At 36.9% G+C, this 16,558-nt stretch overlaps 1 protein-coding gene across 1 annotated transcript in view; it reads right to left on the bottom strand.

Annotated features, from left to right (window-relative positions):
* Positions 1–16,558, bottom strand: part of DMD (dystrophin) — a 1,970,015-nt gene that overhangs the window by 1,318,102 nt on the left and 635,355 nt on the right. The window contains exons 27-29 of the mRNA XM_059385278.1: positions 11,418–11,600; positions 4,409–4,543; positions 2,617–2,766 (exon numbers count right to left, since the gene is read on the bottom strand). Of these exons, the coding sequence (XP_059241261.1) occupies positions 2,617–2,766; positions 4,409–4,543; positions 11,418–11,600 (468 nt within the window). The remainder of the gene's footprint in view (positions 1–2,616; positions 2,767–4,408; positions 4,544–11,417; positions 11,601–16,558) is intronic.

The following is a 16,558-nucleotide window of genomic DNA, read 5'->3' as shown; positions in this document are numbered from 1 at the left end:
TTTCAAAAAAAAAAAAAAAAAAAAAAATGTTTAAAAAACAAAAAAAAAAAAAAAAAAAAAAAAGTGACATGTGATTTTTTACCCCCAAACTCGCTTTTTTTTTTCTCATTTTCTCAATCTTGTTTATGAAAAATAGCTATCCAGTCACCTGAATCAGAAACCTAGATGCTCTCCTAGATTTTTCATTTTCACTGTACCTATCACCATTGCCCTTGTGTTCAGCTGACCTAAAAATACCACTCCTTCCTTGGTCTCACCACCTGAAACCTCCCTATCTTTCAGACCATTTACTCTCCACAGTCACTGCAGAGGTAATATAAGCTGATACAGCACTGCTCCTCTCCTTTCCCCCTTACATTCTTTTAAAATATTTACTTATGGGCACCTGGGTGGCTCAGTGGGTTAAAGCCTTTGCCTTCAGCTCAGGTCATGATCCTGGGTCCTGGGATCGAACCCCGCATCTGGCTCTCTGCTTAGAGAGCCTGCTTCCCTTCCTCTCTCTCTGCCTAATTGTGATCTCTATCAAATAAATAAATAAAATCTTTTAAAATATTTACTTATTTACTTATTGAGAGAGAGAGAGAGAGAGCAAATGAGCATGAGCAGAAAGGATAGAGGGAGAGGGAGAGACAATCTCCAGCAGATTCCACACTGAGTGCTGATCCCGAATTGGGGTTCGATCTCACAACCCTGAGATCACGGCCTGAGTCAGAGTCAAGATGTCAGAGTCAGAGACAAGAGTCGGATGCTCAGCCAACAGTACCACCCAGGTGGCCCTTCCTCCTGACATTCTAAACCCTTCAGTGTTCTCTGAGTGCATGCTTATAGACCAGGCTGTTTGAGAAGCATTGGTTTCCCTCAGTCATCTTGCTGATGCCTACTTATTCAGGTCTACCTTCAACACTCCCCCACCTGTACCTTACACTCAGGCAAAACCTAATGGTTTGCAGATGTGCATTGATAACCAGCCTCATGCTTCCAATTCTTTGCATGTGTATGTCTACCTGTCTGGGATTACCCTCCTACACCCACCCATTTGGCTATCTCCCGTTCTGATTTTAAAATGTTCACAGGGCTGCCTTCATGGCTCAGTCAGTAGAGCATGCAGGTCTTGATCTCAGGGTTTTGAGTTCGAGCCCCATACTGGGTGTCAAGATTACTTTTAAAAAATGTTTTGAATCTTAAAAAAGAAAAACAGTCATTCACAGTGAATTTTCTTTAGAAAAGCTACCCCAAATGCCTTCCTGTGCTGACCCACACAGGTCTACACTGTTTTTCTGTGTTTTCAAGTCCTCTGTGGTAACTTTTAACACAATTTGTTTTTTTGCATCTTATTTTTTTTAAAGATTTTATTTATTTATTTGACAGAGAGAGATCACAAGTAAGCAGAGAGGCAGGCAGAGAGAGAGGAAGGGAAGTAGGCTCCCTGCTGAGCAGAGAGCCCGATGCGGGACTCGATCCCAGGACCCTGAGATCATGAACTGAGCTGAAGGCAAAGGCTTAACCCACTGAGCCACCCAGGAGCCCCTTTTTTTTGCATCTTATAAGGATATTGTTGTTATTATGTTCTGAACACACTAAGATATCAGTGAATTTTTGCTTAACTGCTCACTGTCTATGAGTAATGGAGAGAAAAATTTCCTACTGATTGGCTAACCTTAGAACACTGTCTCACATGTTAGAGATACATGAAATAAATGGATACGAAACTAAACTCCATTATAATGTATTTGTTCTTTATGACAAATAATCCATTCCTGATTTAGGAGAGTATATGCAAAACACTATTTGATTTGGAATAATATGTTACTTTCTCTTAATTTTGATTGAAAACGTTCAGAAAACACATGGTATAATTTTTGCATATGAAAATTCTTCTGTTATATATAAATTAAAGCTCTTTAGTGTTACTTGGGAAGCATAAAGAGTATCTAGAGTACTAAGAGAATCACACATATGACTAACAGATTACACATGACTGTAACATGTATGCACATGTTGAGAACGGTGGAAGGGATGCCTGGATGGCTCAGTCGGTTAAGCCTCTGCCTTTGGGTCAGATCCTAGGGTCTTGGGTTCAAGCCCTATAGCTAGCTCCCTATTCAGCCTGGGGTGGGAGGGGCTTCCACTTCTCCCTCTTCCCCTTCTCCCTACTTGTGCTCTCATGTTTCTCTCTCTCAAATAAATAATTCTTTAAAACACAGAGAGAGAGAGAGAGAGGTGGGGGAGAGGGAGAAAGGGAAAGAAGGAGAAAGAGATGAGGATACCTACACATATCGGTTAATTTGGGTAGGGAAAAGAATCCTGTAGTCAAATAAGATATGATTTGAATTGTTAATCTATTTACAGCTTGTGGACTTAAGCATTTTACTGTATTTGGCATATCTCTGTTTCCTGTTAAAATTCACCCTTTATAATGTTTCTGTAAGATAAAATGATAGAAGACACATGTAAATAATGTACTCATGTCTGGCACATGACAATTTCTAAAACCTGGAAGCTGAGCTAATATTTAAAGTATTCTTTTTTTTTTTTTTTTTCCTGAGACACCTGCAAGTATTTGTTAGGTATTTATGCAAATCAGTTTAAAAAGATTTTTTACTCTTATGGCCATACCTCTTCATGTAGCTCTCTCCACCGAGAATTAAATGTCTCAAGTTCCTCATTGATCAGTTCATCCATGACTCCACCATCTGTTAGGGTCTGTGCCAATATGCGAATTTGATTCGGGTTATCCTCTGAATGTTGCATCAAATTTTCAAGTGACTGAAAGACATTTGCAATAATTACTATTTCCCTTCTTTTTCTAAATATACTGAATTAACACAAAATGCTCAGTATCTTCTTATTTACATATCATTAAGTTAAAAACAATTTAAAGCAGTATTGAATTGAGACAATAAAACATCAAAGACCATTGTTACTTAAAAAAATATGATGTTTCTCCATGTGTATCCTCATGAGCTTGTGGCAGGACTGTGGAATGGGCCACTTAAAAATTATCCACAGCCACATTCTTCCTAGAGGTCCTCTACTCTTAAACCTGGGAAGGTAAAATACTTAATATTCTTAATACTTAATAATACTTTAAAATACTTAAATATTCTCTTATATCTAGTGGTGGCTAAGTGATGTAACTCTAAAAACGATATGTAGGTAGAAATTCAAGAGCAGAGTTTCCCTTCCTAAATTAAAAAGAAAAAAAAAGGATACAACCTCTAGAAGAAATCGTGCCCTTCATAATTTTTCCCCACACACATAGCTTGTAAGTGGAGCAGCCAGTTTTGGACAGAAAAGCAATAAAGAGGAGGCGGAAGTCCTTTAGTCTGATCATTTAATAGGATAAGTGTATCACTGCACCCTTTGTTCTGGACACCATCCTTCTACTAATGCACTGTGTGTGCTTCAACTTTTTTTGGAAGATGCATCACATTGCTGATTGACAAGGAATGCACGGTCAGTTAACATCCCTGAATAGGACAAGGCCAAAATTATAGTTCACCTGAGACCAGTCTCATTATTCTCCGATAACTCTTCAGGTTTTACAATCCTCTTGAGAAAATAAGGAAGTTGGATATATGATGTTTAGGTTTCTACTATAACACTCTAGAATCTTAATACTATCTGAAGAGGCATTTTACATTTTTTTTGCATCTTAATTTATGTAGGTTATTTTAGCATATTTACACAGGGGTTGCATTGCAAATGGCCCTATATACAATACAGATGGCAAAACTACATATTCATTATACACAAAGGGTTAACCAAATGTACAATAAAATGTATAGAACAGAAATGATTATTGTGAGAAGTTCACATAAATCAAAAGTTTACACCTGCCAATTCCTTTAAATTTTACTTTTTAAACGTCTTCAAGATAAAACCTGAAAATGTATTAATATTCTGTAGTACCAAAATGTATGAACATTTTAAAGATACATTCCTAATATCAGAGCATGCACATTTAATACCTCACGGCATTCCGTAAGGTATAAATTTATGCTTTTAAATAATCTAAAATTATGTTTCAATTCAATAAATGTAGCTTTAAACTGGAAGTAATGGTTTATATGATCATCCTGTGTAGCTCTGCTCGGAAGGAGCAAAACAGTACCTTCACACTGTCTGTGTGAGTCTCTGGTGGATTTAAATAGGTAAAGAAATGTGTCAACGTAGAACTTTGTAATATAGAAAAAGGCAGATGTCCTTTGGAAAAGGTTATTTATATCATCTTTACGAACTTGAGACTAGAAGGGTTAAGAAGAAACAAAGGTTTCTTCCAAAGCACCAGAGCCGGGAGAGGCAGGGCAACCATAGTCTCTGTACTGTTTCCCTGGCAGCTCTTTTCTAATTGGTCCTGGGCATCCATAACATGAATTATTATCATTTCGATTAAGTCACAACTTACATCAAGCACCTCGGAGATTTCCTCAGCTCCCCCAGGAATATTTTCAGTGGTTTTCAGTTTGAATTCTACTTCATTTAGCCACTTGTTTGCCTTCTCCAAGTATGACAATAACTCATGCCAGCACGCCCAAACTTCCTAAGAAAGAAATACATATTGCATATGAAATATATGATAGGAGTGACTGTGGGGTTTTGGAATTTTCATTTTTAAAGCTGTAAAAATTGAACATGTTTATTTTATACTGTTCACATTTCCTTTGCAGTAGATAACTGAAAAAACAACTGGTCATGTTGATCAGCTAATACGTTTATAATTACTAATCATTAAGGAAACATCTTACTATAAAAATTAATTAAAGAGTCAGTGATTTACTTTTATAAATAAAAATCTCATCAACATTACCATCTGTAAAATAAAAAAAGCATACACAAAAATGCATATATAGAGATCTAACACTGCAAAACCTTAAACATGACCAGTTTTCTGTGAGCTCCTTTAAACTTTATTATATGCATGTAATATGATAGCTAACATTAAAGCAAGATTTAGCTACACAGCTCTTTTCATTAAACATTATATCATATAATTTTTCTGTATTACTAAGAAGATATATCTTTGGGGCACCTGGGTGGCTCAGTGAGTTAAGCCTCTGCCTTCAGCTCAGGTCATGATCTCAGGGTCCTGGGATTGAGCCCTGCATTGGGCTTTCTGCTCAGCCGAGAGCCTGCTTCCTCCTCTCTCTCTGTCTACCTCTCTCTGCCTAGTTGTGATCTCTCTCTGTCAAATAAATAAATAAAATCTTTTAAAAATGGAAGATATATCTTTAATGAAAATCTAAATTTCCATATAAGTGGCTGTATTATTCTTTTCTTAACAGTCAAAACTTATTGGGTAGTTAGCCTATTTTTGGTTTTGTTTGCTAATAAATTTATGGTGAAGATCACCATGAATATAGACATTTTTTCCATATTTCAAATTATTTCCTTGAGGTATATTAGGAAGAATATGACTCATAACTATGGATATGACTATTTTAAAATGGCTTTTGATATATATTAAAAATGATTACTGTAATACACAAACATAGTCATATATAAAAAAGCAAAACTTTAAGATTGCAACCAGAAAATACAAAAGAGTATTTTATAAACTTGAGATGAGAAAGGATATCTTAAATAAGACATTTTGTAAAAAACAACGCAAAACAAAAACAACCTCCCCAAAAAACCTGAATAAATTTGTTTACAGTAGAGTTAAACCATTCTATTTATCAAAAGATACCATAAAGAAATTGAAAACCACCCTAAAAACTTGAAGAAAACAATTGCAAAATTTCTAACAGATGAGTAAAAACGGAATGTCCCCAAGCCAATTAAAAGGTAAAGGGACATCCCAATGGAAAATGAATGGAAACCCTAAACCACCATTTCAAAGAAAAAGATATATGCATATCCAACAAATATATGAAAATATGTTCAATCTCATTAGCAGTCAGGGGAATATAAGTCAAGATTACATGGTATTTGTACCAGGTTGACTGATGCAAATGAGAAATTTCATAATTCTAAGTGTAAAAGAAGGTACACATTAACAAAAATTTGTATTTATTGTTGGTGGCTGTGTCTACTAAAATGACTGTTTTGGAAAACAATCCATCATTCTCAGTCAGGTGAATATACACATACCCCACAATCCAGCAACTGCACTTTTGCATATATGTCCTCAGAGAAACTGCTTTGTGTGGACAACAAAGACAGTTAAGAGAATGTTCATTTTAGCACTTTTGGTAATAACCAAAATTTTAAAAACAACCTTACGTCTGCTAAACAGAGAATGTAGAGAAACACTGTACTACATTTAAACAGAGAACACAGAAGTAAAAATGCAAATTTCATCAAACAAAACAAACATGGATGAGTTTCTGACACAGAAATGCTGGGCGAAACGGACAAGCCCTGAAAACCCAAATATTAAGGTTATGATCTTTCGTAATGCTCAAAACAAGTGAAATTGAGCAATACATTATTTAGGTATTCATTTGAGTGTGATAAAACATTTTTTTAAGCTAAGAAACAATAAAGGCAAATTGGGAAAAGAAAGTCTATTGGGAAAAAAGCAGGAAGATACGCTAGAGGATATGAATACAAAAATGTTCATTTTCCATTAGATTTGATACTGTAAATATTGGACAAACCTATACATACAGTACTTCAATCACTACCACCTGCTACTCCCCGTCCCACTACTCCTTCAATCACTATTCACCTGCTTCCTCCCCGCTAAGGAAGGAAGTTTTATTGTAGGAGAAACCAAAAATTCTGTCAGATTTCCCATATTTTCACTTTGCCTATAGCCCTTGCAAATGACAGAAGACATTCCTTCTCTAAACTGATGAAAAGTATCAGTCTAACCTGTCTTGCCACCCTACAAATACCTGCTTAGTATTTCAGGTACTGTTTATTACAGAAAGTGAAATTAAGTATTTTGCTTTAAAAGGTGACAGAAATCTTAAATCTGGGTCATTTCCAGCTCCTGCTGGACTACAGGCTATCTTCCTTCTGGGCAAAGATCCCAGTGGGAAAATATAAATATCTCCTTAAATACCCCAGGTTACTTCAGATCTTTGAAGATAAGGAGATGTGATTAGTAATGTGTCTTATTAACTTTGGTGCAGATTGAGGTAATGAACTACCTTGCCAGTTTAACTGTCAGGATGGATGGCCTCCTGTGTCCTCAATGCATCTGAAGGACACAGCTGAAGAGGCTGAATGCACTGGCTTTACAGGTCACCTCTGCAAAATAAAATGTTGTCTTGCTGTTTGAATTGGAGCTAAAAGCCACTTAGAATAACTGTTAAGCTTTGCAGTTTGGAACTCAAAACTACTTGGAAATCACAGAATTCACCATGGCTTTGAAGAGATGACAAAAGAAAAAGGAAACTTCCATTCAAAATGGTCAGTGGAGCTGATGTGGCAATCCACCCACCACTGCTTTTGTGACACTGAAATGCTGGGTAAAGCATAAAGGGCAACATTTAAGCTCATCAGGCTGCTCTGTGAAATATGAAAATCTTCCCAAAGCAGAAACAAAGAGGGAAGTTAAGTGCATGCAGAGGTTGGGAGGCGAAGCTTAACAACACTGGCATATCAGAACAGGGTATATGACACACAAGCTAGGGTATTCAACACTAATTTGGGATGAAAAAAGGGGCACTGGCCTCACACATGGAAGAGCATAAAAAGTTGTGTCTCACCTCTCCTGGAAACAAGGTCTATAAAATCCCCCTCCACTCGAGTACAAGGAATTAGCAAGAAAGCTGAGAATCCTTTGGATTTTAGTTGGAAAATAATGATTCACCCACCAGAAACTGAAATGTAAGTTTATATTACACATGAGAGTAGAATGTAACATTTCTAGGACTCTGGTAGAAACATTAAAAACAAACAAGCAAAAAAAACAAAAAACAAAACTCATGAGGACCCTCAGACAGCCCAGAGCAGAAAGGATTTCCAGTAAAATCAATTCCTACTACACGTGAACTCAGAAACAAAAAATCACAAGCCACGTGAGGAAATTTACTGCCATTTGAGGCAGTCAGTAGTTGTAATGAATGTAGAATCGACAACTTATAATCTAAAGATGACACAATGGTAGGGAATTTGATAATAAATAACTTTAGCTTGCTGTTAAAAGTTGCCAGTAAGATCTCTTTTTCTTGAGACTGGCAAGTAGAGTTCATACTTAAGAGCTTAAGGCTAAGTTCCCTATATTCTATGTTTAAAACAAACAAACAAACGTTTTTTTGTTTGTTTGTGAAAACAAACATGTTTTCACAAGCTGTGGTCTAAACAGAGGGAACTGATGGGGATGGCAATGGGGGGATATGAAGAAAGAAAGACTGGAAAATGAGGCAATTTTTAAACAAAATTTACCTTTTAAAGTAAACTCTACACCCAACGTGGGACTTGAATTTACAATTCCGAGATCAAGAGTCATGTGCTCTGTTAACTGAATCAGTCAGGTGCCCTTGGAGCAAATCTTTTTCTTAACTTTTTACTGTGTGTTTAGAGGAAACCCATCTGGTCCCTTTTCTTTAAAGGATCTAAAATAATACTGCTCATCAAATGGGTGGGTACATTCTGAAAGAGATGGTTGGCATGCATTACCTACTGAGCTGCTGGTATGGCCAAGGAAGAATCAAGGAGTTATGGGAGATGGGATGTGCCAGAGCTTGCTGACTAAGCTGAAATATGGTGGAGAAATAAGACTTCAGGGCACCATGGAAGCATGGGTTTAAAAGATGTAACTTTCAGGAGAATGTGGTTTAAGCTTACTGTCAGGAGTCAGCCTGAAATTTTGTTGAATACTCCAAGGCACCATGAATGAATATAAGATCTTTTTGGGGGGGCTCACAATCTATATGAATACAGATCCCCAAAGATCACATCAAGTCTACAGTGAACAAGCCAGATCAGTGGTGATAACCTATAGAATCATTATAGATGTCTATGGGTGTTAATACTAGGGTATAGCAACTGTGACCAGCAAAGAAAAGGGAGTTATGTGAAGAAAGTATTTTACCCTCATTATCATCCCTTAAACCAATACTACACAGTCACTATCCAGAAACTGAATGGGAGAAGTGGACGCTTAAATCATTTTTTTTCTCACTCCCACCTTTGTATAAATTGCTGCAGCCACATATTAATCTAGACTAATGGAAGATGTTAACAAACTATGATATCAAAATTTAAATAACACTAAACTTTAATAACTAAAAATTAATGAAAAATCATGGGATCAGACAGCAATAGTGATTAGGAAGCCAATTACTAGGCAGAAAATGAGGGTTGACATTGGTGGTTACAGTTATTGGAAAATCAAAACTCTTTCATGCTCATTACTCATGGAGACTTCTCAACCAAACAGACTGCATAGGTTTAATTTGTTTAACAAAAAGAAGAAATAGAATCAGTTATGCAAAAGCAAAACATTACATAAAAGAAGAAAAAAATTTTCTAAATAACCAAGTAAAATCTTAAGAAATGGAAAACAAGGTCTTCGGAAAAATATAAAATCCTATCCAAATGTGTACATAGGCAGATGCGTATATAGAAATGAGTATATTTAAACAGAAACGGTCAGTTGAGGAGATAATTTGAGAACTAGGAGACAAATTTTACAAAAATACAAAGAATCCAATACGCAGAGATAGATAAAAGGGAAACCTTTATATAATAACAAATGATGACAGATGGGAGCTACACTTGTAGTGAGCTTAGCATAATGTACAGAGTTCTTTAATCACTACACTGTACACTTGAAAACAATATAACACTGTGTGTCAGCCATATTCAGAGAGAGAGAGAGAGAGAGAAAACAAAATCCATTGTGTTAGTGCTAAGAGCTACAGAAAAAAAAAAAAAAAAAAAACAGGAAAGGAAGGGAAGAGATGATGCTATGGGTCCCAGGGAAGTCCAAACTAATTCATACTATCATGTTACATGAGGGAGGGACTTTTTGTATCTATTTCAGGATATGTTTTCTAAAGAGACCTTTTATTTTCATATTAAAACAGTTTTCAAGACTATTGAGCTATCCCTCTATTTCTCATCTGCAATCACACTTAAAATCTCTTCCATTTGTATTGAAATTATAAGGTCATACAGTCCCTTTTTAGTCCCTCTCCATTGGTTTGGAATATATATGAATTGTTTCTCAATATATTCACTAAGATGACTCAATTCATGTCAGCAAAGGGGGCTTAATTTACTGCCCAGCTAGTGGGCAGTCTCTGATGGCTTCAGCTTTTGGTGCTAGGCAAAGTTTTGTGCTCCTCGACACAATCCTTACTGTTAGTAAATAGTATTTTTACATGAATTCTTTGTCAGCTATTTTCAGATAAACTAAGGAGTAAAGCATCTGGAAAAGATAAAGCAAAACCTAAATGGATACTTAAATATAATGTAAAATTCCCCCCCCAAAAAAGCTAGACAACATGTCTTGTGAAGCACCCTACAGGGCAGATTGATTCTTAACATTATCACAGAACATACTTCTCCACAAAGTAAATGTGGACTCTGATATTTATGATTTTATGCACATTAAAATGTATGAAAGAATTAAGACCATTTTATATAAATATTGGGAAAACTTATTTATAAGATTTTTGTGACCTAATAATAATAGTAATAAGGTAATAATAAGAATTAGAACTAGAACTGCTCACTAGGCAAAGTATTAAATAGAATAACTTATTTAATTTTCTCAGCACCCTATGGAATATGCATTTTTTTTTGTCCATTTCACAGATAGGAAACACGTTCATACAATGTAAGCAACAGGCCCAAAGTCACAAACTTCTAAGTGACTTTGTGAGGACACTCAGCCTAAGCTGTCTTAACACCAGTGTTCCTATTCTTTTTTTTTTTTAAAGATTTCATTTATTTATTTGACAGAGAGAGATCACAAGTAGGCAGAGAGGCAGAGAGAGAGAGGAGGAAGCAGGCTCCCTGCTGAGCAGAGAGCCCGATGCGGGACTCGATCCCAGGACCCTGAGATCACGACCTGAGCCGAAGGCAGCGGCTTAACCTACTGAGCCACCCAGGCGCCCCAGTGTTCCTATTCTTTTTTTTTTAAATTTTTTATTTTTTATAAACATATATTTTTATCCCCAGGGGTACAGGTCTGTGAATCACCAGGTTTACACACTTCACAGCACTCACCAAAGCACATACCCTCCCCAATGTCCATAATCCCATCCCCTTCTCCCAAACCCCCTCCCCCCAGCAACCCTCAGTTTGTTTTGTGAGATTAAGAGTCACTTATGGTTTGTCTCCCTCCCAATCCCATCTTCTTTCATTGATTCTTCTCCTACCCACTTAAGCCCCCATGTTGCATCACCACTTCCTCATATCAGGGAGATCAGTGTTCCTATTCTTAATCACTGTGAGCCACATAGGTTCGCAAACTGACACATAAGTAATTAAGATCAAGAAAAGCAACTGACTTCCAAGGTCTTGCATTTGCCATTGAGCCTGGTGCACAGCCATTGATAGTTGGTGGTGAGAGTGTCAAGTTCCTTTTTTAAGGCCTCTTGTGCTACAGGTGGAGCTTGAGCTATGACACTGTTGACGGACTCAGTCAGGAGTTTCACTTTGGCTTCTTTCTGCTGGGCCTCTTCTTTAGCTCTCTGAAAAACAAAGAGTGCTCTCTCACTTGACAGCAAGGCAATGGATTTACTTAGAAAATGCATTCCTGTATATCATATACTTTCTTCCTGATCCCTGTGAGATTAATAAAAATAAATCCAGTAGTCACTACAATCACTTCCATAAATTCAGATTTAGTTAAAACTTGAATTTGGAAGGAAAAATTATTATCAGAATGTAAGAGCTCTTTCATCAGAATCCAGTGCAAAATAGTCAACATGTGGGTATGGGTTTGTGGTGTCCTCTCTCACACTCTTTCATATATGTGTATGTGTGCATATGTACACACATACATGCCCATGGAGACATGTATATTAGACAAGCAAGAAACATGGATTTCTTTTCTTTTTTTTTTTTTTTGTTAAGGATTTTATTTATTTGACAGAGAGAGATCACAAGTAGACAGAGAGGCAGGCAGAGAGAGAGAGAGAGGAGGAAGCAGGCTCTCTGATGGGCAGAGAGCCTGATGTGGGGCTCTATCTGAGAACCCTGAGATCATGACCTGAGCTGAAGGCAGAGGCTTTAACCCACTGAGCCACCCAGGTGTCCCGAAACATGTATTTCAATACTAACAAAAATATCCCATATTCTAAAATTGAAATCATTTCTAAATTACTCAAATGAATGAGTAATATTGAAATCAGTACAAATATAATTATTTAAATCAAAAGATAATTAATATAGAAAAGTCTTCATAATGCTACATCCAGGACCGTATTTTGAGAAAAGAAACTTCCATCCAGTAACCAAATAAGAGGAAGATGAGAAGAGCAGCCACTGAAAGGAAGGGGGCTCACCTGGTCCTCAGCTATGCCTTTGGTCTTCTCCCATAAAACATAAAGTGTTTCACAGAGTATCAGCATCCGAGAAAGCCACTTTGTTACTACCACTGTGGATCATGACAACAATACCTCTATATTTCATGAGCCTGTGTTGTTTCTTTATCAATTATACCTTTAACTTCACTCTAGTCTTCCTTCGTTCTATGACAGATTTATTAAGACACCCAATCACAGAGTTATTCCCAGTTACAGACAACATAATATCCAAAGCAAAGCTCTTCAACTCTCCCTAAATCATCTAACAAAAACTCAGATCCTACAACAGGGTCTTTCTAATATGCTCTAACTCCTACAACCCACAGTTCCCCAAAGTGTGTATTCTCCCTCACTGCCAGGAGTACTAAACCCAATTTGTTCAACTACATGAATCTTGCTGGAGGTCTTTAGCTGCAGGGTATTTATACTCCTCAACTTTTGATGTGCACATGTATCTCTCTCTCTCTCTCTCTCTTTCTCTCTCTCTCCCTCTCTCTCTCTCTCTCTCTCACACACACACACACACACACACACACACACTCACTCACAATATGTCTTTCATTTGAGTTACTCCAAAGGCCAACCTTGAGATGGGCTTTCAAGCATAAGTAGTTTATGTGCCATGTAAAGCAAATACTGGTGTAGAAATTGATATTATAAAGGTATACTTATTCAGCTCAGCAACCAGTGTTGGTGACTAGAGATGAATCTTGCTGGGAAGCTCTGGGAAATACATCTCAGGGTTATCCCACTCAATGGTGAAGAAATGGGGTATTTATACATCATCTCCCACCACTGGTTGAAGCCTGGTAGAGGGATGTGAATTTCATAGTAGTGAAGCCTGACACTTAGGTGGGAAAAGTGGGACACAGGAACCACAGAAAGTCCTTACGTCAATAAATGTAGGTGCTGGCAGGGGGAAGCTGGGCCTACATGCAGTGTAGTAAAGTAAGGTGAGATGGGCAAGAAATAGACAAGGTCAGCTATAAAATGCCTTTGTATTTTTCAACAAAAGTAATCTATGCCTTTGGATTTATTCTCACGGTGCCTCAAAAGTATATAATATGATGGCAAATGCCAAGATATTTTGAATATTAAGTGATTACCTTCATGGATTTTGATGTAATTGATTAAAATTTTTAGCTCAAAATTCTTAAGTCTCTTTTTGGCATTACTGAACATAAGGTTTATTTCTACACAAACCATATTTTGACTATAGTAATTTTAGCTTACAAACAATTCTGACAACCATTAATCACTAACTATGTGCCACTGTGTGCCGTGTCAGACATGCTATATGTGTGACTTCGTTGCATCTTTAACAAAACCTTGTGAGATGAATTTTGTCATCTCTATATTTGACATCAGAAAACTGAGTTTCAAAGTGTTTAAGAAAGCCATCCTGGAAACTACATCCTTTCTTTCCCATAGTTTCGGTTAACTCCATCTCAAATCCTCTGTGAAATGAAGAAGCATTCTGTGCTGGATTCAATGAATGAAATTACATTTTACACAAGTTACAAATAACCTACACAACTACCAAAAATGCAGAATGGAAAAACACTTCATTCTTCCTTTTTTTTTTTTTTTTTTTTTGGTTTTAATAAATTTTTAAAAAAAAAAAAAAAAAGCTTAGAATCTGGGAAACATTTAGAGGAGAAATGGAGATAAAATTTCTCCACTGAAATAAAAGGCAGAAAACTAAATGAGTGGTATAATTTAGATGTAATCCTCATCAGAAATGATGTATTTTTTTCTTCCCTTTATTTCCATGAATCTATCCATTATATGCTGAGACACCTTTCATTGCCAATATCCCAAACCAGTGGTTCTCAAAGTACAGTTATTGGGAACCACTTTGGAACTTGTTTCCTGGCATCATCTGGAAGTTTGTTAGAGGTTAAAATTCTAAGGTCCTACCCCAGACTCCGTAAATTAGAGATTCTGGGGTGAGGCCTAGAAATCTCTGTTTTAACTAGTCCTTTAAGGTGACTGAGATGCTCACTCAGTTGTAACAGTCACATTCTAGTCTGTCATACAATGAGAACAGTAAATACATTTATGCAATTCTGGTAAGCATGAGGACTAGAGTTATAATAGTGTAAATTTAAAACAAAATAAAGAAGAAAATAATTAACACTGAAATTTCAGAAATTTGTAATAAGGTTAATATAAAGTTTCACCATTTATTCGTTATAGAACTCCAACAGAATTTTCAAATCAGATAATGTTTATCAAACACTCTTAGAAACTTTTTCATGTTCATTGAAAAGTCTTACTTACTGGGGGAAAGAAGTCAGGAAAATAGCATAATCATTTTCAAGTAAAACACAGGAGATAAAAGTAAATAAACTACTTTTTCTCTGAGTAAATTAGGAAAAAGTGTCTGAGTAGGTCTGCCAGTTTCATTTGATAATAAAGATAAATTTACTCTCAACATGAGCACAGGTGGAAGCCTGGACAAGTTACCATCACTGCCTTCTAGGTAGTTAAACAAACCTAAAGAGATTATCTTGACTGGAAGGCAAAAAAGTACAAGAAATTGGATCTTCTTGCCAACTTCCCTGGCTGTTGTTGTCAGAAGCTGCCTGAGCTTTCCCTCTTTTCAGAATTACCCCATCCTTGAGCAATTTTGTAGCTCGATCAATTATTTAATCAAGTCCACGTGGACTAATTGGTTGGGTTATTCATTTCAAGAACTGTGTGCAAAATTTCAAAATTTGAGACAGTTTGCTCTCTAGCACTGGAAAAGAGAAAAGGATCTGCCTGGGTGGTTAGCGAGATAGGCAAACTGTTAGGCAGAGAGCGAAGAGGGCCAGAAGAGGGCCAGAGCCAAACAGAGGAATTGGGAGAAGTACAGCAGCTGAACACAAGCTCACTGCTGGTTATCTACTTAGGGATCCCAGGCAGTGGCTACAAAGTATTAGAGGAGGTGAGAAAAACAGCCACTTGGAGAATAGGATGTAAGATGGAAGGCAACATGGATGGCACATGACTCTAAAAGGAAACAAAAGAAAAAATAGAACAGTTTGGAACATCGTGGGATGGAATGGTGTGGGATGGGGTGGCATGACATATATTCAGTATTCTTGGTTCTACCACAGATAAAGCCTGTGACTATAAGTAAATTCTTCATCTAGCTGGGGACTTTAGTTTTCAGATCAGCAAAAAGCACTGGGGTCTATTTTGCTTCCACAGTATCTAGTAGCTCTCACTACCTATGGTGATATAATTTTCCTATGAGTGATCTCCCCACATTCAAATTTAAAATCATTAGAGTCTCTTGTTTGAACCTGTCCCGTGGCTTTCCCATTTCACTTCTCATGAACTTCCCCAATCCTACAAAATTCCTGTTAGCATGTGCCTCCCTCCCTCCCTCAAAATCATCTCTGGGGATTTATCCTGCTTTACTCTGTGCAGACTGGCAGGCCTCTTTCTCTTCCCAGTAGCCTTAAGGTCTTTGTAGCAGCTCTTACCTCTGACTGAAATGTTCTTCCATAGGTTTTGTTTGTGTGTTTTTGTTTGTTTGTTTTTGAAGGCTGATTTTTTCTTAGGATTCAAATCTCAGGTTTTAATGCCTCACAAATTTCCTATACCTCAATCCTTCCTAAAATAGCATATTACCACCTCCAACTTTCACTTAAATCCTAATTATTTTTTTATTTTATATTCTTGGTTTACTTGTTAGGCAAACTACCGTGACCTCATATGAGTTTATTTCTCCATTCACTGCCTGCTCTCCCCACACTAGATTGTAAGTTCCAAGAAGTCAGGTCCTTTATATGTCTTGCTCACCACTATAGTTGGTGTCTAAAAGGGTACTTAGCATATAGTTACTATACAATTAATGTTAGTGGCTTAAATGAATGAATGATATGTGGTATTATTAGATTAGAATAATTATTAAGCTTTTTAAAAAAGATTTTATTTATTTATTTGACAGACAAAGATCACAAGCAGGCAGAGAGGCAGGCAGAGAGAGAAGAGGAAGCAGACTCCCTGCCGAGCAGAGAGCCTAACTCAGGGCTTGATCCCAGGGTCCTGGGATCATGACTCGAGCTGAAGGCAGAGGCTTTAACCCACTGAGCCACCCAGGCACTCCAGTTATTAAGCTTTTAATA

The sequence above is a fragment of the Mustela nigripes genome, chromosome X (genome assembly GCF_022355385.1).
Source record: "Mustela nigripes isolate SB6536 chromosome X, MUSNIG.SB6536, whole genome shotgun sequence".
Lineage (NCBI taxonomy): Eukaryota > Metazoa > Chordata > Mammalia > Carnivora > Mustelidae > Mustela > Mustela nigripes.
Note: the sequence above shows the minus strand (reverse complement) of the source record. Positions and strands in the feature narration are given on the sequence as shown.